Source organism: Labrus mixtus, chromosome 6, assembly GCF_963584025.1.
Source record: "Labrus mixtus chromosome 6, fLabMix1.1, whole genome shotgun sequence".
NCBI lineage: Eukaryota > Metazoa > Chordata > Actinopteri > Labriformes > Labridae > Labrus > Labrus mixtus.
The window spans coordinates 25,789,857-25,814,723 of record NC_083617.1 but is presented as its reverse complement, the minus strand read 5'-3'; the positions used below and the strand labels follow the sequence as shown (position 1 = coordinate 25,814,723).

At 43.7% G+C, this 24,867-nt stretch overlaps 1 protein-coding gene across 2 annotated transcripts in view; it reads right to left on the bottom strand.

Moving 5' to 3' along the window:
- Nucleotides 1–24,867, bottom strand: part of LOC132975854 (inositol polyphosphate-5-phosphatase A) — a 183,184-nt gene that overhangs the window by 3,397 nt on the left and 154,920 nt on the right. For both annotated transcript variants that reach the window (XM_061040690.1, XM_061040691.1), the window contains exons 11-14: nucleotides 24,674–24,748; nucleotides 16,771–16,844; nucleotides 3,883–3,994; nucleotides 1,602–1,670 (exon numbers count right to left, since the gene is read on the bottom strand). In XM_061040690.1, the coding sequence (XP_060896673.1) occupies nucleotides 1,602–1,670; nucleotides 3,883–3,994; nucleotides 16,771–16,844; nucleotides 24,674–24,748 (330 nt within the window). The remainder of the gene's footprint in view (nucleotides 1–1,601; nucleotides 1,671–3,882; nucleotides 3,995–16,770; nucleotides 16,845–24,673; nucleotides 24,749–24,867) is intronic.

Here is a 24,867-nt window from a genome sequence, read left to right as displayed (position 1 = left end):
ACCCGTGTGCTAACTACATCGGACATTTCTTTAACATAGCTGTGTGTGATTTTAGCGGCAGTGTGCGGCGGGGAGGTGAGCCGTGCTGCAGTATCCTTCAGTGTGCTCGGGTCACATCACACACACACACTACTGTCTGTGACACTCTGAGTATTGATGAAAGACCTGACTCCAGGCGCCTCTCTTTCAGGGTAAGACCTTCTTGTCTGACACGGAGGAGACTGAAGCCACAGTGTTAAACAACTTTCTATACAGTCAGCTTTGAAAAAAAAAAAAAAAAAATCCTTCCTGTTGGCTGTTTCCTTCAACCTTTAAGTCAAACTCCACTGCAGATACTACATTCTTTCTGTAGTGATTCATTTTGCTTTACATGAGGACATAAAGTGTGATAATGCTGCATTTTTTAAGGTTAGCCTGATAATAGAAGAGACGATTAGCTTAGCTTAGCACAAAGACTAGAAACACGTGGAAACAGCTAGCATGGCTCACTGCAAAGAAAACAAATCTATCTTCTAGCACCTCCGCTGCTCATTTAATAACACTTTAACATCTTACTTTAAGCCTTTAACATCATGCTTTAACCCTTAAATATCATAATTTAAGACTTTAACATCATAATTTAACACTTTAATATCATAATTTAACACTTTAATATCATAATTTAACACTTTGACATCATGCTTTAACTTGTTTTAGTCAAGTCAACTCTATTTATATAGCACAGTTTTAGTGTAAAATTAACATGTTTTTTTCTGTAAGTGCAAAAGAAAAGTTTGTTGAAATAGTTTTAACTGACAACAAGTGATGTTTGTTTACAGCTGGAGGAGAGAAGCATTAAGGATGATCGTGTATGTTGATCCATACAAACGTAGGTTAAAGCTGTTTGGAGACGTTCCTGTTGCATAAAAGATAAGTCTTGTAGTTTTGTTTGGAGATGAATTCGGTGGGTTATTACCTCAGTGTGTTCTTATCGTTGCATGTGTGTGACAAAGTGTGGAATAGGGATGAGTATAATATGGTTAAATTAGATCATGATGATCTGCAGTGAGTGAGTTAGTGTGTACTCTGGTGTGTACTTCATGTGCATGCAGGAAACTACAGTCTGATCGGATGTGGTTGCATTTGTTTCTGCTGTGTGATCCATTTTTTAACAAATCCATATCAGGTGATAAATCTACTAACGATATGATCACTATCAAATTATTATAAAATGAAATGTTTCTGTGAAGCCTCATCAAGATCTTTTCATCACCGGTTCTTAAAGGTTACAGTTTGATTCAAACACTTGATTGTGGTGATGATTTTAAGCCTCAAGGTTGTTTCTTTTGCAGAATGTGACACATCGTGAACAATCACAAGAACACACACACACACACACACACACACACACACACACACACACACACACACACACACACACACACACACACACACACACACACACACACACACACACACACACACACACACACACACACACACTGGACGCGCACACACACACACACACACACACTGGACGCGCACACACACACACACACACACACACACACACACTGGACGCACACTGGACACACACACACACACACACACACAGTAGTTACCTTGTGGTCCCCCATGCAGACATTGGGCCCGATGTTATCATACACTATGGACTTCTCTTCATTTTCAGGCTGCAGAGACACAAATTCACATGTTCAGGTCATGAAAACAGAATAAGTTACATGCTTTATGTTTCATAATAAATATATCTGGAGAGGGAGTGAGTCACTGGACATCAGCACTGCTGTGAGTTGGACATATTGGCACAAGGCAGCAGCAGTTAAACAAGCCACAAGTGGTAAAAAATCATTCATCATCATGATGATTCATCAGGGACCGGTCATACCAGGGTGTGTTTAGTGATTCTCAGGAATCTAAATGATTAATAAAGACCCCACCTCTTGTAGGTTTACTGCCAACCCTCGCAGAGATGCACTGAGCGAGTCCTTCAGGAGGAAGTGGGCACAGTTTCTACTTTCAAAGTTGAGCACAGTGCAGTGAGGAGGAATGAAGAGCAGGAGGGATTCACAAAGTGCACGTTTTTTGTTCCATCACAGATTCTCTGAGTGTAATCCGAGAGCCTATCAGAGGGAATCATGTTTCAATATCTGCACACAAAGAAGCTGTTACCCTCTCACACGGGGATCTGCAGACTGGAGAATAAATCACACTTGTCTGGTTGAACTAAAGACTTTTTAAACACACACACACACACACTGGGTTGTGACTCGGTGTGCTGCTCCGGCGCTTCAGAAGAAAGAGACAGAGAGCTCCAGAATGAACCATAAAGTGAAATCCAAATTAACTTCAGACCAATCCCGCAGCTGAGCGGGGTCAGCACACCTGCACCTCACTCCGCCTCCTGCGGCGGCCTCGCACCGCCACCTCTCTCCATTCGTCTCCCCGAGCCGCAGATACATTCATCAAACACACACTTGATAATTCACAAAGGCAGCAGAAAATTGTGGGTTTTTTCGGGCTGCATAATCTTTAGACAGATAAACAAATTACCCGGGGCCCGGCGGCAGAGAGGGAGCGCTCGCTCGGCTAAACATTCATTACCGCCCCTCCCGGAGCTGGTGCCGCGCCGCGCAGCCAGCGGGCAACCTTTGGCGTGTTAGGGCTCGGCAAGCAGAAAATAACATGATGGCGAGTTAACCGACCGTGCCATGATAGATGACGCCACACACCGGGCTGTTTACGGGCCTATGTCTCAACAATCTGTAACGCTGAGAGCCGCAGAGTGTGTGCTCAGTGAATCATCAGCCAATCTGCGAACACACTAACTGTTCACTCCGTCCCCGCATTACAAGCAATTAGCCGGAGCATGAAGGGGGGGGGAGGAGAGCAAACAGAGAGCAGCTGTGTGTGTGAATCAGTATTTCTATCATTCTGACACATTAAGTGGCAGAAACAAACTGGCTGTTATCATTTTGAAATGTTTTACAGTCTTTCTTTTTTTGATTGTTCCTTCCAGGCTTCAGTCAGAAGAAGAAGAAAGATCAGGAAGGGATTTCTCATTTGTGGCCGACAAAGGAAAGCCAAACTTCCTGAGCAGCCCCCCCTGTGGTGAACAGTTACTGTACAATACACCGCTGCTTCTACTTCACACACACATTAACAGATGAAAGCCTTCATGGTCCAGCACTGAACACACACAGACCAAGACAGCAGGGCTTACTCTCAGAGCTAAAGAATCTGAAATGCAAAGAAAATGTTTTTCCACAGTTCTCCTTTTTTTAAAAGCTGGGCCCTAATTTCACCATCACACATGGAGTCTGAATGACTTATAGCTCCAAAAAACAATCAGTGACGTGGGCTTCAAGTCCTCTCAGATGACCAGATCACCTTCATATCATCTGTTGAGTGAATCAACTTTGATTTGGCTGAATTGCCCCAAAGAAAAATGGCCACTCCGTCCCCCCCAAAAATCGTCCTAAGGTCTAAATATGAAAATACAAGAATCCCCCTTTAATGAGAATGTGGTTACAGACAATGTGGGAGAACTTGGCAGAGCTGCACGGTGGATCTCAGTAATCCAGCAAACACTGCAGGCGGAGAGGATGGAGATGGCAGACTGTGCTGCGATGGATTTGAGGCCTGCAGGATTTGACGACAGCTCTGTGGCTTAATGAAGATGATGGAGACCTGCTGGGGTGAAGTGCGGGATATATATACTGACCGGATGGACCCGTGCTTTAGCTCGCCAAATTAATATTCATAGACACCTCATCCCTCCATCTGTGAGGCGACGGAGGGCGATGGGATGTGGATCAAGGACGATGGAGTTGTAGGAATAAAGGGACAGAGACGTTCTTAGTGGAGGGAGGAGTTTCGACTCACCTTTAGGACCAGGTCTCTGGCGGAGGACGACAGGAGGATTCGGTCACACCAGGCGGGGCATCTGGTGTTCATGTACTGCTTCCCCTGACTGCTGTCTTCACTGTACGGGTAACTGGAGTGACACACAAACAGAACACAAACGGTTAATATATCAGGTGAACAACAGAGGCAGGGTCGGGCGTTTTGAGGAGGTTGAGGCTGAATCTGATGTCTTTCCTGTCGTCCTCGTCGCTGCATTGAGTCCTGAATGAGGTCCAGTTCTCCCACTCATCCTCCATCTTAGCTTTGTAGTTTCAAACATTCTACCCCGCCTCATTGTAATAGATTTTTTTTAACAGCTATTAACGATATTTTTACCAAACAACCTATTGTTCGAACAATTGCTTCGTCTGTGGTCAAACTTTGAAATCTATAATACTTTATTGACCATGCAATCAACATTTCCTTTTCCTTTCCTGCATCAAGATCTGAGATTAAAATAGTTACACATTGCAGCAGCTGTTTCCAGCCTTTGACGCTTTCTGCTCTGTCCGGGTGCATTCTAGTGAAAGTTGTAGAAATAATGAATAAAACAAACGAGTTATACAAGTTTCCGAGTGTTACACTTTGGACGGGTGCTGTAGCAGTACCTTAAATACTCTGGGTGCAAAATGCACGTTCACCGAGTTGTAAGTAGGGTCAGCTCTAGATCATAAAGTTTGCATTATGTACATGCACAGGAAATCAGATTCTTTGGAAAGAAAGAAGAAGCAGAGGAGGAAGTAGCATTGCAAAATCAAGACAAGCAGCCCATTGCACAGCCGCTGTATGCAAGAATATGACTCTGATAAGAAACATTTTAGGGTTCTTTAAACATGTTGTAATTGCTATCTGAGTAATAATGAACTCTTCCTGCACAAAGAGCAGAAGAACAGAGAAAAGGCAATAAGAGGAGCGATAAATATGACTCGTCTGAATCAACAGAGGAGTAATAAACATGAGACATCAGAGATCAGAGTGTGTTCCTGAGAAAACAGGAGGTCCATAAGTCTGAACGATGGTCTTAGTAATCTCCTGAATCAACACACACCGATGGCTCAATCACAGCGTCTCTCTCTCTCTCTGCCAACTGTACAGGCTGTGTGTGTGTGTGTGTGTGTGTGTGTGTGTGTGTGTGTGTGTGTGTGTGTGTGTGTGTGTGTGTGTGTGTGTGTGTGTGTGTGTGTGTGTGTCTGTGTTTATACAACTGGAAGAATGAGAGAGATTCAGCCGCCCATATGTACCGATACATCCCCACACGGTCATCTAAAACAGATTAGGAGCTGCAGCTATAACGTCTCAGAGAGAGAGAGAGAGAGAGATAGAGAGAGATAGAGAGAGATAGAGAGAGAGAGAGAGAGAGAGAGATGGTATCTGAGAACAGCAGGAACAATCGTATGATTTAAGCGAGCTGGAGTGGAGCTGATACAGATTTACATTGTTGAGAATTCAATTTGTCCCTTCAAACGCTTCAGATTTACACTCCACACAATCCAATTTGTTTGTGGCTGCTCATCAGGACGTGGCGCCGCCGTACGTACTGTAACACCAATCCAATTTGCTCCTTCAGTGCAGCGCGTGCTAACTGTAGCAGAACATCGAGAGAGACGGCGTCCTCTGTGAGGATCCTAATGATTAAATAAACACACTCATCTGGACTTCCATTCATCACACACACGCATGCAGCGCTGATAGTTTAATTAGACTTTGTGCAAAAGCAGAATACATTTAATAAACGTTTAGCGCAGCTTGCTTTGTATGAATGTGTCTTCTCCTGCTGATGATATGATGTGTGAATGTCTGCATTAGGAGTAATTTCTGTGAGTGTCTTAATATGTTTCTAGAATCTGTATATGTCAGATATAAAAAGAGTGAAGGCTCTGCGTGTTTCAGATTTTATTTTAGATTAATTTAAAAAGAACAACGCAGGATGAGGACCCAGTCGTTCCCTTTTACCTGCAACTTATTTGAACTTAAACTACACGTCACTAAACCACAGACTACAAAATGAAGCACGTCATGACTGCTCCCCATTACTGAAGCCAAAACTGTTGGCGCTCCCCCTACAGACTCTCTGCAGTAAAGGTCGTAAGCTCCGCCTCCTCCATGTTAACAGATGGCAAAACTACAAAATTAGAATATAAGTCAAATACATTTCCCATTTTTTCCAACATGGGAAGCTAATTGTTATCGTGCTGATTTGATGTGTTCATTTTTCTCTTAGTTTGAATTAGTTGTATGATGCTACAAAAAAAATTGGTTTTATACGATGATTGACAGCTCTGTGGACGAATGAGGCTGCTGGTTGCACTTGATGATCAGAGTAGAGGAGGAGAGGAAAGTGGAAACATAATGAACAATAACATAAAAGTCCATGATCTATTTATAACCGAAAGTGTCTGCATCAAAGAATCTGTCGACTGACTACCTACAGGGATCTTTGGCATTTATCAGTAAGTTAAATGTGTGTTGTGGTTAGAGGAAGGGGCGGGGAGCTCCTCCAGCCGATCCCTATTGGGCACACTCGTGCTCCAAATGAGGCAAGACATGAAGAACCACATGGAAGTGAACGACGAAGCAACAGACGCCGATGAAAACACTTGTACACAAAATCAAACAAAGAGCAAACGTACTGGCAGACAGAAAACATGATGAAGCCGTTTCATTATGTGTCATGGGGAAGTGATACGTCTATATAAATGCCAGCAGCCCTCTCCAGCTCGCTTGCGGTAAACTGTCCTGAATATTTCCTGCTGTGTTCTCACATATTCAGGAATTTGTCTGAAGTGTGAAAGCACCGTACGCTTTCAGCTAAACAACAAGGAATGAAGGCTCTGTGTGTGTGTTAGAGGTTTTATTAAAGATCCATTTAAAAAGGATTAGGCAAAGACTGGTGTTCCGATGAGAGATCCCAGCTGCCTTCTTCCTCCTGCCACCTGTGAGTTCTCTCTTTGTTTAAAGCTGCATGTAACATAATGTAATGTACAAAGTGAGGGATGATGCCTTAGGGTGAACTCACACAAGACATTCTGTACCATACCGTGCCCAAGCATGTCCGACCTTCAAAGTCCAGTTTGTTTGACTAATGCGAGTGCTCCTCATGCACGAGCACAAGAACAGGTACACAACATGGACGTTAAGTATACACGATTCCCGCCTTCCATTATCGAGAAATCCCGAAGTCTTATTATGGCGGTGTCTGACCACAGTGACTTAATATAAGACACAAAGTCAGTAAAGTAGGTCTTTCTGGGGGCGCTGTGGATGGTGCGGGCGCCCCATGTGTGGAGGCTGTACTCCTCCAAGCAGGCGGCTCCTTTCCCACATGTCATTCCCCACTCTCTCTCTCCCTGATTTCTGAATATATCCACTGTCCTATCTCTCCATTAAAGGCACAAAAAGCCAAAAAAAAAATATATATATATTTTTTAAAGTAGCTCTTTCTGGTTGTCTGTGTTAATGGCCAATGTGCGGATAAGGGCTCAACCGTGCATCCATTTTTTTTTAGTCTGGCTGTCTTGTAAACTCAGCACGCTTCATGATCATGTTAAGCCATGCATGTGTTGTATTAGGATAACCGTGCTCAGGCCCGGTTAGTCCTGTTGCAGTGTGAGTGCAGGTCAGCGTGCTGAGCAACTTTGCCTCACGTGAGTGCACCCTTAAAGACTGATGTCTTTAGCTCTGAAAAACTGAAACTCCTGCTGACTACCCGAGGTTTGTTTTCACAGAGATAAGCTCCTACTGTAGTGACAAAAGTCCAACACAGCTAACAGATTTTAATTTGTCATTCCACAGGAATTTTAAACACTTGGATTAAGAGATGCCCTCGTGGCCTCAGATGCATCCTGGCCCCTAACACTATGACCTGTTTTATTATCAGTAAACAAAGTGAATAGAAGTGACTAAGAGAGGAGTGAATCCATTTCATTGAGGAGGGCAAACAGTCTGAAATGTCGCAAAGAATGCAAAAGAGGACCCAGGTTAAAAAATACCAGAATAACCTTTAAAGGGAGATGCTTGAATTGCCTGCATCAAGCTCACACACACACACACATACACACACACACACACACACACACACACACACACACACACACACACAGAGCCCCCCCACCAGGTGAACAAACAGACCTGAATGAAGCTACTTAGTGAAGTTCCCTGCCTCCAATTAGCATTAATAGCACTTAAACAGTGGGGGGAAATGCATGGGGGGGTTTTGGTATGCTAATCAAAGGGCTGAAGGAGTGATCCGGGATAAAAGAGAGCCTGAAGAATAGGATGAGAGAAACAGAGATAGACAAGGAGGCAGAGGAGAGGGGATAAAGACGGATCAGACACAGAGAGGCAGATCGAGGGTGGAAAAAAGAGCAAAGTCTTCAAAGTCTTCAGGGTGGCCTGAATCCTCGGCTGCTTCCTGAGGGACGGACCCCGGCCTCAAACAATCCCCCTATCAGGGAACCCTCTCAGACCTTTATTGACTAACAAGCCCGGGGTCACTTTGGTGTTAAACTGATTGAGAGAAAAATCTAGTTTCCCCCTCACCTCCTTCAAACAATGAACTCCCTCTGGCCTGATAACAAACTTCCCCGAGCACTTCAGCAACAAACCGTTCAGTTAATCGGCTGACAGGCAGAGTCGTAAAAACTGATTAAAAATACCCGAACGACTGTCATTAAAGGGCCATTCTGTGTGTGCAGGTAAAAGGTTGTTCCCCTTTCTGTTTCACCGCACCCTGCGCTCGCTCATACACAGATAACACGTCGTAATGCGAGCGCAAACAGTGCAACAGCTCAGGGTGATTAATGTGTCCGATTAGCGGCGAGTAAACTTATTGTGGAAGGTAAACGGTCCGAGAGGGCGTGTGGCCTCAGACAGGCGGCTCATATCAGACCCTTACTGCCCGCAGAAAGACTAATTACACCAATTAATGAGGCTCAACCGATCAATCCAACTATTGTGTCGCTGTGAAGGAGGATCCACACACTCAGCTTTACTCACTGTGCACCCAGGGATGAGATTTTAGCAATCATATTTATAATATGCACGATGCATTGTTCCTTCATGCGAGTGGTGAAATAGAAAGAAACAACAAGATGTAAGGCTTTCACAAATCTCCTGAAAAACTCCTGATATTTGCAGGAAGAGCTGTATGTATGAACCCCTAGTATTTTTCCTGCAGCAAGTTCGAGAGTGCTCTTGGGAGGACTCCAGTATTTATCAATTAAAGTGATTTAATGTTGTGATGGAATTCTGATTAAAATGGCTTAAAATAAGCCGCAAAGTCAGTAAAGTAGCTGTCATGTTCTCTGTGTTGTTCTCTGATGTGCAGACGCGGACTCGACTGTGCATCCTTTTTTTTCTCTCTCTCTCTCTCTCGTCCGCCTGTATGTAAACTGAGCACACTTCATAATAACATAAAGCGTGCATGTGTTGTATAACAACGTTATGTACAAGAGGTAATCGTGCTTAGGCACCGTTAGTGGTGCAGTGTGACAGCGGGCCGTGCCGGCTAGCGGGGGAATGGGGCAGCTGGGGGCCAATCGTGCTTGAGTACGGACACTGTACAGATTGCCAGTGTGACCGCGCCCTTAGTGTCGGCTGACAACTGTTTCAGACATCACATCCTGGTTTAGGAGGGGTAATATGACCCTGACATTAGTATCGTCTTTTTGATAGAGAGAGCCTCCAGTGACGGTCTGACAGATTTGGATTGGCAAGACACAAGTTCACACGTGTGCTGTTAAGTCATATCCCCTCATGAGTATTCATCTTATATATAAACTCTCTTCAACGTAAGCCATCTGAGTCTCCCTGAATCATTTCTTCTGTGAAGTCAAGTCCTTAAATATTTCCTCAACAAATGTGAGACATCACATGTCAAAGTTGAAGTTAAATAACCCTGCCAAGTCATTTTTATATGAAGCCAGCAATTTATTAAACAAACTGTATATAAAGAGGGTGGGTTTGTGATACTCGTGTGCTTCTTTTTAACAGAACATGATGAGGTGAAAAGTTTGACACATCTGTCCAACATCAGCGTCGGACGATGACGCACACTCTGCTGATGTGTGACTGAATTATTGGTGCTGCCAGGTGTGTTGACAGTTTTTTTTTTTTTTTTTTACAGCGGCCACCTCTTGAGTAAAGTTGACATAAAAACAGTTTCCTCTCTGTGCCTGTGCTCCTTTGTGTGTCTGACCGGCTCTTACTTGAAACATGTGTGTGCGGTCACACACTCAGACCTGTCTGAGAGCTCCTTCATTCATTCATGCTCTGTACGGAGTTTAATGTTTGACTCGGCCGTTGACACATCGCTCACATCTGATCTGCTGGCTGTCGGTTTGTTTGTACTGCGACGGTACACAGAGGTGGGGGGGGGGGGGTGTAGGTCCTACCTGTATGTGTCACCCAGCTTCACCCAGCAGAGAGAGAGAGGCTCCACTCACATACTGTACAAAACAAAGCACTCTACATGTGTTTGTTTAAATGACTCCAGGAGCTGAAAACTATGATTTTGTGCTTCTAGAGCTTTTTATTTCTACTCAGGTACCTGCAGCAGAGAATCGAACAAAAAAAACGATCTACCTGTTCGAGTATTTCTGTGACAGGATTGAGAGCCCCTACAGGCCTGGAGTATTTAGGACTAGATTTGCAGAGTTTATCTATATCCAGTTGTTCTCTTAATCTGTGAATATTCCATTTTCTTTGTTTTTTGTTTTTATTTGATGTAAATGCAGTGGTTATTGCTTTTTGCAGCTTTCTTTTTATTTGCAGGTTATTTACGTGGTTGCAGTCGTTTTGGACTTTTGCATCGTTGTTCAAGTTGTTGCGCATTTTTTTACGGTTTATTTTGAAGGCCTCTTTTCCGCCTTAATTAAGAGACATGGCAGTAGACAGAGCCAGAAGTCAGAGAGAGAGAGAGAGAGAGAGAGAGAGCAGGGAATGACATAAGGCAAAGGAGCCACAGGTTAGAGTACTGTAGCTTTTGTACATGGGGTGCACAAACTAGCCACTAGGACACCGGTGCCCAGTTTTGAAGTTTTGTTGCCTTTACAGGTCGGTCGTAGATTGAACTCAAACTGTTCATTTGAGATTGATTTAAACAGTTTGATGTAAACAACCATCTCAAAGCTAAGTTACGCTTTCTTAGTTTTAGACGACCTGAATGAATTTAATAACATTTAGAAAATACTTTGCATGGACAGTTTAAACTTAATAAACTGTTTACATTGAATAATCGCTGTCTGATTGATTACTTGAATTACATCTTGACGCAATGTTTTTATTGTCTCTATTCCCAGAACAGACCGCTCCTGTCCAGACTTCCCCTCCCCACATTCTCTTATCTCCCCGTCTGAATCTATCACTCTGTTCAACATAATGATGAATAAGTGACAGGACAAACATTGAGCTGTTTGGCTGCTCTGTATTTAATGAGGGCAATATAAACCTGTGAACATAGGCAGGGCAGGAAGCCAGAGATAAGTGTCACAGAATCAGGGACATGAGGCCAAAGTAGGTGAACAGCATCACGGGATGTTGGAGCGGCCATTGCTGAGCCGGGATTGGCTGAAAAGATCAGAAAAGACTCTGCAGATATGTTTGTTTGCTGTAGTCAGGGGAGGCTTTGCAAAACACACACACACACACACACACTCACTCACACACACACACACACACACACACACACACACACTCACTCACTCACTCTCACACACACACACACACACACACACACACACACACACACACACACACACACACACACACACACACACACACACACACACACACACACACACACACACACACACACACACACACACACACACACACACACACACACACACACACACACACACACACACACACACTCACACACTCACAGATTCAAAAAGATCAGCCAAATGCTATCAATAAAGCTGAATGTTTGCTCCGGTTTGCAGAGCGGGGAGGCTCACAGGCACAACATTGGCAGAGTCAGTCCAAACAGAGCGAAATGCCATCAGCAGCTCTCAGCCTGTTAGCGTCAGCGACGACATGTTTCTGTCCTCAGAGGCTCTAAATGAAGACGAGGGGACACAGATGGCGTCCATTTAAGCCTCTGTGTGTAAGATTGTTTTTGACAAAGCCTGGCTCTCAGTGGCATCATCTCAGACGGCACAGAGGACAATCCGCAGCCATCAGCGCCACAATGGCCGCTCATCATTTCCACCGCTCTCTGCTAGTTAGAATGATGGACGTGTTGCTGATTGTACAACAATGTTCCTGTTCAGTAGGTCAGCCTGTAACACGGCGCACACTTACAGCAGCTCGGACGCATGAAGTACATCTGTGCTGCTCCTTCAATGGAGTCACGCGCCTACTCTGCGGTATAGCCCTGTCCAAGAACAAGAGGCCTTGTTGGTGCAGGATGCAAACAGCTGAGCTATAGGACTAATGTATGCACAGTGAAATACACACACACACACACAGGCTGACATCACTCCTGCAGGCCTACAGAGGCTGAAACTGCTGCTGTGTGAAGAGTTATTCACAGAACAAAGACGGTCAGTGTGGACAGGACAGCCATCTGTGGCAGCACATAATGACCACTCTGACAATCCTCTCATACCTACTTATTAACAGTTATTGAGGAACTGGCAGGCAGCCTTGAGAGACCAAAAATTTCCCTCATCTGAAGGGCAGAGTCACTCAGCCAGGCCCCCCACAACCCCCCCCTCCTTTCATGAACCTGTGAATGTTGTTGCTCTCAGCAGCAGGAACGTCACGTTTTGGCTAACAGAGCTGCAGTTTTGGAAAGTGCTCGCTAACGTGCCAGGGTGCTTCCCAAACAGTGAGGACACGGCTGTTTATCAGTTATAGCCTCCTGACCCCTGAGTGAGACTGGACAAACACAGACTCATGGGACTGGAGCCATGCAGGCTGATTCCTCTCGCACCTTCTCAGAGTTTCTGTGTGTGTGTACTTAAAGGGACATTCCACTATTTTTTTTTACTATTTATCTTGGTAACATTCATGCACATGCCAAAATCATCTACTACTATACTGCAGTACCTAAATGATAAAACTGTATGTGTCTGTAATGTGGCTCCTCTTTTTTTTTCTTAATGGAGTTTTCTGGACAGCTGCAACATTTTAAACCTCTCCACTTTTTCCGTGTTTCTCTTCCACCATCGTTGCACAGCTTCCTCACCATCTCGCCACAATGAAATCACTCATGATTTGCCCATTGATGGAGTTGTACCGCTGCTCTGATGTCACTCAAAATCTCCCTCAAAGCCCATTCCCAGTAACCACGTTACAGCCGAATCCCTTCTGCTCCCTCATTGTCCACTGAATTTCCTCCTGAAGCCGAGGGTCCCGATTCAATTTTTGCATCGATCTCGTGCAAAAAAAAAAGAAGGGTAAAGAAATCAGATCAGAGGAGTACTAAAAGCTTTCCCTTAAATCAATGAAAATATATGAATACGTTACTGGTGCCTTAGTATGTTTAAGGGGATATTACTTTAGTTATGCCATTTATAATATGATATCAAACGAACCATAATGCAGACTAAAACGTACCCTTATTTTCAGTCATATGGTCGTTCTGCAGCCTCAGCTAACATAATGATATAATGGCTTGTGGCAGTCTCGTGCAATTGCAAAAATGAAGGGGAATATTTGTCTAGCCTTAATTTGTTTTGCACATTTTGGGAAAGAAATCCCAAATAGGATCAAAAAGTTTAAGAATTGATCTTCTAGACTGCTTCAGTCTGCAGCTGTAAAGCAGACTGTAATCCCTCCAGTCCTGGTCAGAGTGTGTCGACTAAAACTTGTTGTCTTTGTCACTGAGATGTTCGGATTCTTTTTCTATAAGTGTCTCACAATGTTACAGAAAGGATCCGTACAGAGATAGAAGCAATGTTGCCTTATTTACATTTCCCTCTTTAAAGAGTCCATTCACTAAAGCAGAGACTGGACCTCGCAGAGTCGCTGGTGGAGCCTCCACCACTTCGTTTACTTGAGTTATTGTGCAAGTGTGGAGTTATCATTGGTAAGTTCTGCCCCAAAATAATATTGGCTTGACACAGAATAACTAAATGATAAACTAAAAAGACTTAGCTGATCTATTTTTTTAATTTTTTTAATCTATTTTTTAGTATCTATTTTTTTGTACATTATTAATATATATATTTTTTTTAATTTAAATTGTACTGTGTTCACTTTTTGTCTGCAATCTTTGCTCTTTGCTGCTGTAACAATGTAAATTTCCCCATTGTGGGATAAGTAAATTATTTTTATCTTATCTTAACTTCAAATTTAACGAGTTTAGTCAATGGAGTCAAAAGGCTCTAAAACGCGTAATTTATAGGTTCAAACATCAAGATAAAATCTCCATTTCTGTCAGGATATTTTCTTTAATTGATTAAGGCACCTTGAATAACGATCTGAGTCGGTCAGTGTCCAAACAGAAGCTTCTCTTATCTGTTCTCTTTTGATGCTTTGGTTGAGAAACAAACCCTACACGGCCTCCTGAGTATGAGCTTCTCCTCAGCAGCCGCCTGGCTCCAAGTCCAACTGTGACAAGACCCGGACAAATTCCTCACCCCAGTGCCCGTGCACTTAGACTTGTCACGGCCGACTCTGATGGACGACTTTTTGAAAGTAAAGAGATATGGCTTTTAAAACGTGAAGAATTTAAACAGCGTGCATGTGTGCGCGGACGTAAAACAGTCAACACAGAAAAAACAGTCCTCGTCTCATTTAGTGACAGCTCCTTCTCCACCAGGAGACAACAGGCTGGAATTAACTTGCAGATTAAATGTTAGTGACTATTATTGATTTATAGATTTGAGGCAAAGTGAGCCGTGTGCGTGCATGTGTGTGAGAGAGGGCGTGTCCTGATGGCCTGCATTAAAAAGAGTAATAACCTCACAGATGGCGAGGGGCTGGTCCGGAGCAGGCTATGTGATGGAGAACAATCGTTGAGGCTTGATTGCTCAAGGAGCACAAGGCAGACCTGACAGGGGGAGGGAGGACACATGTGTGAGTGTGCATGTGTGTGTGTGTGTGTGTGTGTGTGAGAGAGGTGGGAGGAGGGGGTTGTTTAAGTTTAACTAGGCCACTGCTACCCATTACAAGGCTGACAATGATGTGGTTTGTCGCGCACACAGAGTAGATCAAATCAAATTTCATATGCTGCTCCCGGGTTTCATCTCTTTGATTCATCATCACCTCAAGTATGTGGGAATCATTTGTATTCTCGCGCAGCAGCTCGTTCATGCCTCCCTGCGGGGAGATGATTCAGTGTTATACGGATAGGTGCAAAAGTCAGCCGGTGTAAAAGGACAATAAATCCACCTGTCACTTATGCAAAGTGATGTAAATGGGGTCCCTGATTAAGACACAGAGTCATTTAAAAAACAGGGACTGGCAGAACCTTGACACACACACACAGTCTCAAACTCACACGCTTTAATCGCTCTATGTATCCCCAGTCCTCTCACACACACACACACACACACACACACACACACACACACACACACACACACACACACACACACACACACACACACACACACACACACACACACACACACACACACACACACACACACACACACACACACACACACACACACACACACACACACACACACACACACACACACACACACACACACACTAAAATCCCCCGCCGCCCTGCGCCTGCCACCAGAGCAGTTTATCAAGTAATTATTGTTTGATTACAGCGTTTCATTATCTGCACTGATTGAGTCACAACCGACGGCAAAGGTCAAGCGCCATTAACGCGCAGCTCCCGAAACATATTTCCACGCCGGCCTGCGTGTTTGCCCTCCCTCTCCTCTGAAAGGGCTAATTGCAAATGCATTTGTTTGAGGAAGAGGAGAGAGGAGAGGAGAGGAGACCACCCGCTCCGGTCTCCCACAAGTCCCACTGAGACAGAATATCAATGCAGCCCGAAGCGTTCACACACACACAGACACACACACACACACACACAGAGACATTAAGGAACACACACACACACACACACACGCATACATGAAGGAACACACACATGGGAGCAGTTTGGGATCATATCCAAGCATACTTAATGACTGAAAGCCATCAAACACACATCCAGCAGCTTTTATTAAACCATTTTGCGCAATAAGGAGGTGATTGACTCTTCTGGTTTTACATATCAATAATGAGTCCTTATGAGCAGCTCTCACATTGTGCACGGGACAACCTCCACTTCAGGGATTTGTCCTTTATGTTGTCATATCTATTTGTCATTTTCTTGCTGTTAGCTGATATTACAAAGACTGTAAATATGAGGTGGGTGACGCTACAGAAATACCAATTTTGGTTGTCATCGTGTCTTTTGCCTTTTGGAGCCTACGATGACCATATATGGATGAGAGGGCGGAGCTAAAGAGGAGCGGGGTTATCAAAGTCATCCGTTCTAGTTTGGTTAGCAAGGAGCATTGACAATTCAAGTAACTGTGCAATAAAAACGGGGATGCCTTTTTGGCTAGCAAAAGAACGGTATAAAGGAGCAATATGTAACTCTGGCACCTAGTGTTTAAAATGGGTACTGCAGTCCAAATTCAAAACATTGGAGCCAGCTCTGCATCGGTCTGTAAACCTTTCTGTGTTATAGCCTCTCTCCATCTTATTAGAAACATGCAGAGGCTTTTAAGGTCGAGTAGAATCAGTTCTATCTGAACCAGTTCACTCTGCCCGCTTTCATTGCTGCAAGGGTCAGATATGAATTCAGAAACATGTGACAGGTAGAAAATCTCAGATCAGTGTTTGGCTGCAGGAGTGTGAACACAAAGACAAACAAATCAGTGTGTGATATAAAAAATGTACCTGGGAGGGAAAGAGATCTCCAGTTCATGCAGCCGATCCTTGAACACCGACAGCTCTTTGTCGTACTCTAAAAGCTGTGGGAAAGAAATGAAAACAAGGTTTCAACAAGTATGCAAAGAGTTTGAATATAACCAGCCTGATACATTTATGAGAAAGTAAAGGCCAATTTGAACCTGAATGCTCTTTTACACACAGCAGCACAAACAGCTGACACCTCCAAAACGTTACAGAACCGTTATCCAGTTGACCACGGCGTCCAAAAGCAACAAATGGTGTGCAACAACTTTCAGTGGATGCATCTGACCCCGAGGTGTTGCAGCAGATGCATCCTCATTTTTTACTCACAGCTGAAGCAGTTCCAATGTTTGTACCTTTTATTTTAAGGCCCAGGTTTAAAGAAAAAAGGATTAAAAAGCAGGCGTTACTCTGTAGATTAACTGAAAAGTCAATATTCTGCAATCATCAGACCTTCGTCTGAGGGAGGGCTGGTTCAGAATAAAGGCAGTGAGAGTGTAGGAGAGAGGAGCAGGAGGCCATCTTGGGTGTTTTTCCATGTTCCACAGCAGTTGACCTATTGTGTGCATGTGTGTGTGTGTGTGTGCATGTGTGTGTGTGCCACTGTCCTACTGGAGGTCTTTCTCCCCACAGTGACAGTGCATCCACACACTCTTCATCAATCATGTCTCCTCACCCAGCTGTACTCACTCACCACAGTGTACACACAAACGTCCCCCAATTTCCCCCCTTTCACAAAACCCATAAATCATTAGTGAGAAGTGCAATTAGCGGCTCCTTGTACACATTAATTATCTGCGAGATGAACAGGTAGCTCGGGCACCTGCATGACTGCCTCCCTGAGAGACTGACAGCGACGTTTCTCGGCAACCCCCCGGAGGACCTTGCACTAGTCCCGCCCCTTTGCTTTCAGGCAGGGAGACGTGGAGATGAAGCGGGGATGTTTGTTTGGTGGTAAATTGGGCTATTGTACATGTTTCAGACAATTATGGCCTGATGAAGACCCCATCGTAGACGCTAGGAGTCTGACAGTTTAATGACGTTACATCGGTGTTATACATGCAGGATATGTTGATGGTTACATGATGGAATATCTGCACACAACACAAGATGCATGCATTTGTGAGAAGGAGAGTGGACGTCTTATGAATATTATTATATCAGTAACTACAGTCTTCCATCTCCACTGACATGTTAATGTTGTCCACGTCTGCCTGTCTATCCTTACAACTCTGTCTTACACACATACACGCAGCATATTTGTGTGTATGTGTGTGATTATGTGGCAGTGCTGTAGAACAGCAGCCATTACGTGTTTGTGTGTGTGTGTGTGTGTGTGTGTGTGTGTGTGTGTGTGTGTGTGTGTGTGTGTGTGTGTGTGTGTGTGTGTGTGTGTGTGTGTGTGTGTGTGTTTGGGGATGGGGGATCGCAGACAGAGTCTCGGAGGTTCAGGAGGGCAGATGTGCTGCATTCATCAAACTCACAGAGCCGGGGTCACAGGAGAGACTCACACACTGTGGATGAGGGATGGCTGAGCAGGGGATGCAACCCCACGCTCCACTGTACACCCCGTCTCACCATCCACACACTCAGACCATCCTCCAGTGAGCGTGCATGTGTGTGTGTGTGTGTGTGTGTGTGTGTGTGTGTGTGTGTGAAAGCTTCACTGAGACTGGTTCTTTGCAGCAAATAGAGTCTGAGTTCAAACCCATCTAAGAGTTCATTTGAAAAGAAAACCTATATTTAATGTATTTAAAAAAATCTGGATTGCAAATTTAAGCTAATGGCATTTAGTTTAGCAGCTTAAAACCCAACTTCTCACTTCCTGATCAAAAATTCTCATCCGATTTTTCAATGCATCTTCAAAATTCTGTTAGTTCGGGGTAGAGGGCATCTTTCTGGCTAAAAGTACTTTGAAGAAAAGTTTCTGGGATTTAAATTAAATAATGTGATTTTTTGATTCACATTTTCTTACTGTCTAGAAAAACACATTTTCCTTGTTTTTTTGCATTAATGTTACCCTACAAAGACAGAAGAGGCAGATAAATCTCTGTCTTTGCTTGAATAGAGTAATTGTTAAACTCTTAATTACTCTCAGTGTTCATTCAGTTATTACATGTATTACACTGGTGTGTTAAATACTTGATTCTGATTGACCAATTCTGCATAGCAACTGTCTTCTATCCCTCACCGTTGATGAGACACTCGAAGTACAGACTCTGGAGGACTATAGAGTCCAGGTGCCTTTGGATCAAGCCTCAAACTTTACCGTGACCTGGATGACTGAGAGCCTACTCAGACACATTTTGTAATAATCAAAATATTTATTTTAAGAATTATTGCCACAGTTTGTCATAAGAGGGACAATTTCTAGAAATGAAGGTGCACTATGTAGATATTTGGTAGTGAAATTTAAAAGTTGGAGAATTGAAATAATTCTCTGCTATATTTTCTGAACTGAATACACAAACTTTATTCAAATGAAAACATGGCTCCCTGGACAATGTTAGGAGTTAAAAAGCGACCAGGAGAGTTTTGTTTTCTCTGTTGTGTACCCCCCACCATAACTTCACACATAGCATTTTATCTTTAAACAGTGTAACAGAGACCAAATGTTCCTCTGAGGACAGTCTGTGTATAGAGTAATGAACATATACCACAGCATCTGTACACTTCTCCAACTTTCCCATTTCTCTATCAAACCTTCATAGTGCACCTTTAAGAAAACTTTGAAATGTTGGCATTACTTCTAATCTATTAAGAGTTAATTAAGATCTTAATTAAGAGTATTTTACTAACAAGTCCTCATAAACACTAACACCCTCTCATCCTCAGTGGGCTCATATCAGAGTATACTGTATATCTGTCCGGCTGATTGATCGGTCGAGCTTGAAGGGAGGCGGAGAACGTCCAACAAATGGTGCGTTAAAAAGTGTGTTAGTGTATATTTAGCAATACTCCTGGTGATTCTTCAAATCAGTGACGGGTAATTTGCTTCAGGTGAGCATGCGTAAGCTTTTCACAGGTGTGAAGCTGTTTGTTTAAACAGCAGGGATGAGCAACATATGGCTGTGTGTGTGTTCTTAAGTGAGTGTTGAGTAATTCATCCAGGTGAGTGAAAAACCCCACAGCTACCAGGTTTCACGCTACATTTCATCTCAGGTCAATTACGCATATCGTTCTGCCGCTGAGCTCAGGTCAGTGCTTTAAAATAAAAAATAAAACCTGATTCTATTGGTTCAAGGCCTCGGGACATCATAACGCCACGAGGTGTTTGTCAGCCAAGAGTGACCTTGAGGAAGGAGGAGGAGGAGGAGTGAAGATGAAGAGGTATCTGGGTAAAAACAAGCCTGTCATGGCTCACATTTCTGACTCTGCTTGGATGATCAGCGCTCTCTTAAATCAGAGGGGGAGGGGGTGGTGGTTAAGAGGTAGGAAGTTTAGGGGGACAAAAAAGGTGAATACGAGGTCCTTGTCCCCCCCCCCCTCACTGTGCCGGCTGAGTGTCCACCACCTGTAATTGTGCTTTGATTTACGCGTTGTCGAGTATCCCCTGTGACAACACCTGCTGCCATTAAAAACCATCAATAAATGTTGGGGTGAGAGGTCATTTAATTTGATTTTTACACCTCACACTTGGCTTTCATTGCAGGGGCCATATTTTTCCTGCTTTTTATGAGATCTTCATTATTTTGTGTGGAAAAGCGATAAACTGTCACTGACAGGGGGGAGGGGGGGGAGGTCGATGGGTTAGAGAGGCAAACACTAAACAAAACACAACTGAAGCACACTGCACTTTCAACCGTCACTTCTCAATTAATAATGAATAGATAAAAGTGATTAGACAAGGAGTTACATTTGATACAATCACAAAAGAGGTTGAAAATTAAACTAGACCGGCTTAAAAAAATGGCACCTTTTCCTTTTTATCTCAATTCTGAAGAGCATGGTTAATAACGCTTGGCGATTATTGGGGGGAAAAATTCCAGTGCACAAATATAAAGTGCAAAAGCTTGGTCAGGATCTATGAACTTCAAAATATGATGATCAGGGATGATCAGGCTCTACTGTCAGTTCTGCATGTGCAGGGCTCAGTGTTAGCAATCTCATCGCCCACAGAAACCAACACTCACTGCAGGACGTTGAGTGTGGGTTTACTGCTTGTACCTACACTGCAAGCTAACACACGCTAACACAAGCTAACCGCTGGTGTTTTGCACCTGCCTGTCCAACAGGAAGCAGACCAACTCCACGTCTGCAGGAGAAAGCTGACACAAGGTTCAGCCTCGATTTATCCACTCTGTGTTTCGCTTCACAAAGTTTAGATTTTCTTTGCTTTTCCGCTACGTCCACTCCTAAACTCACCTGCACTGTCACTGGCTGGAAGAAACACACCAGCTCACCGCCAAACCACCAAACATGTTTGGAGGCCCATAAGGGATGACTGAGCGTCTGACTTAGTATAAATCTATATTTCATTTTTTAGGAAAAAGCTTCTAACTCTATCTTAAAGTTTGACCATAAAAGATGATTCATGTCATCTCCCCAAAAAACGGATGCCAAAACATTTACAGCTCCCCCTGCTGACTGTCTGGCTATAAACCCCGCCTCCTCCATGTCAACAGATTGGTCAAAATGGAAATTCAAAATATACAACAAATATTTTTTCCTGCCATTATACTTAGTTTTTACAAACTGATTTATGCCCAAGTGTTTTCTCGTTCTGATAAGTTCAGTTTTAATGACTTATTTGATGCTATAAAAAGTAGTATCGTGACATGATTGACAGCCCTGTTGACAAATCAGTTTCCTGAGTTGCTTTGTGAACAGGACCACGAGAGAGGAGGAGGAACAGCGAGAGGAAACGTAACAAACCCTAACACATGAGTCATTGGAGGTAGACATGCAGCAAACGCCTGGAGACAAACCTGTGACAGATGCATCCTGTCGCACCTGCTCCACCGACTCAGCGGAAACTGTTGCCCCTGATCATATCACAGTTAATAAAGCCTTCTGTATATGTACAACAATTTAAAACTAGGGATGTGCGTTTGGTCGACTAAACGGTTAAACGTCATCCCTCCTGCTGGTCGGCACCACAATTATTACTCCTAAAACAAAGGAATTGTTAATATCTCGCTGTCAATGTCTTGCAAATGTTGTCCCCAAACTGCAACGCAGCCACCCACCACTAGCTGGTGCTGTAACCATTGACTGGCTGTAGCTCTGGTTAATGAGCCTTCTCTTCCCGCTCTACTACCCAGATGTAAACAAGCACAGAGAACGGATAGCAGCAGGTTTGTCAGTATTCTGATCAAGAAACGGAGATGAAGTCGTATGTAGGCTGTTTCAGGTTAAACTTGATGGGAGAGTAACCACATAGCATGTGGATGTTTAGCTGCAGGGAGGAAAATCCAAATTACAGTATTTAACCGCAGAGAGTTTTAAGTAACTTGTGCTCAATTGTGACTGTTTTCTGAGAGTTTGTAACATTTAGATTAGACAGTTAGTTTGAATTAAAATTAAAATTTAACTGACCAGGAAATAAGTCGACTAAGAGCATCCCTTTTTAAAACAGAGGCGAGCTAAACAAAGAGACAGCCAGGGACTCAATACTCCATCCGTTTGAATAAAGGTCAGAATTCATTCAGTATTTCATCTGTGTTGCCTCTTAAAGCTCTGACAGGTAAAATAGAAACAAACTTGAGTCTGGACGACATTTCTTCTTTATTCTTTAACGTCCGCTCATGTTTAAAACGTCTCTGCGCCTCTGAGTAATGCTGCGGGCGACGCTCCCGGCATGACAACGAGCAGCGGGGCCAGACAGGAAGGTTCATCACTGACTACAGCGAGTACACAAACACACACCCCGCCTCCCGCTCCCCTATCTGCCGACACCACACTGATAAAGTTACAATAAAGAGATACTGAAACAAAATCAATGTGGACGGAGGAGGGGGACGCCCCCCCCCCCCGGGTGTGTGCTCCACTACAGACGCACAGGACACATGCATCCACACACACACACACACGCACCATGCTCCTCCCATCCCTCCACCGGAGCAAGGCCCCGCGGTGCCCCTTGACGCCACGAGTGCCCGGAAAATTTAATCTTCCCAAATAGTCATCAGGGCTCTCCATCGTCCCGCCTTGACAGCACCGGGGATAATTAATTATACAATTTCGATGGGAATATCGACTAAACAAAGCTATTAATCATAGCAAAAGTCAATAGGCATGGACACATTCAATCATGTCCCGGCCAATGATTACTCCTCTCAAAATACAATAATTATTTTCAAGAGCTGCCTCGAATTAAATTTCTGTCAAGCCGGTACAAGTCTTGCAGTTGATGAAGGATGCGATGGATTTTTTTTCTCCCCTCTCTCTCTCCCGGTGGAGGAGGGTGAGGAGGGACATTCATCCTTTTGGAAAGGTAGTTTGTTTTATAAGGATCATAACATGGTGTGTTTAACTAGACCATGACCATCAGATTATCTCTGATGCCCCCATTATGTCGTCCATCTTGTCTGGCTCGGTGACGAGGAGGAGAGGGAGGGAGGGGGGGGGGGGGGGGAGGAAAGGGGGAGAGGGAGAAGGATATCTGGGGGGGAACATCAGCTTCTGTTACACATTTTCTCCACATTTAGGTTGATCGGATTCATTGATTATCTCAACAGTATAATACACGAAGCATTTATATAAAGACAGATGTTCTCATTCTGGCGTCGTATAGTGGACCTGTCGCTTCGTCGTTTTTGGATTTATTTGATGGGACAGCTAAAAGTCGGATTTGAACCCATGGCACTGCGACTAGGACTACAGCCTCTGTACACGGGGTGTGTGACATATAATCACTAGGACCCCCCCCCCCCCCCCCCCCGAAAAGACACATCTTGTACTAGTAAAAGTGAATTTTATGACAATGTTTACATTCAAATATCTAAATTAATAAAAAATGGACTAAATCTATGTTATATATTTTTTTTGTTGACTACTTACATTACCTCAAATATTTCCAACAGTTATCAAAGCCAGATAAATCTGTAATTTTAAAGTTGTAACGGGATGTGTCTTGTCGCGGCAGCCGCCATGACAGACAGAATGTTTATTCTTGGAGTTCGGTTTCTCGTCGTCACCTTTGGTTATTGTAGTATTGATTCAGAGCCCCCTGGTGGCAGAATCTACATACTGTACCTTTAATGCATTAATGAGCGTTCTGAAATAACGTATAAACACAATACACTAACCTGTTTCATTATAAACTAAAGCTCCATAAAAACAACTATATCAACATTAATGTTGGTCTGACGTACACATTTACACATCTGTCAGGTTTGAATCCATCAAACGATCATTAAGATATACGTTTTAATAATCATAAATTAGTTAACAAATAAAAGTTTAAGCTTCCAGTCTGTTGGCACAAGCTGCTGCACAGTCCTGTTTTGTGTGTGTGTGTGTGTGTGTGTGTGTGTGTGTGTGTGTATCCTTCATGAGGTTGTTTGTTTTTTTAACAAGCTCTGACTTTGAACACTTGAATGTAATAAACAGACTTATAAAAGAGGACTCTCACATCATCTCCTCTCATTTTAAAGTGATCTTAAGACATCGGGCCCGTCAAAGACAGAGCGTGTGAGGCTGAAGGCGATGTGAGAGAATTACCTAAATCATCTGCACGAGAAGCTACATGAGCTTTTTAGACATTACACCACCTCTACCGATGAGCCTTCCTCATCTGAAATGATGTTAGTGGAAGCTTTTGATACCACCGAGGGACAAAGACAGTTCACTGTAAACGCCTCGTAGGATGAATAAGTGAAAGAAAGAGTTGTAATGAGGGAGCAGACGGACGTGTGAAAGGTGAGGAAGCAGAAGGTCGACTTACTGAGGTCCCATTGTTTTCCCGGAAAACGTCCTGGTTGACGTAACTAAACATCTTCTTTTCCAGTTGAAGAACAACCTGCGGGAGAAACGGCGCTGTGATTAATACCAACAGCGATGTGAAGTGCTCGGTGTAATTAGAGCTTTAATGAACAGCAGCGTTATGTGGGGGCAGACGGGCTCTCTATTACTACAACA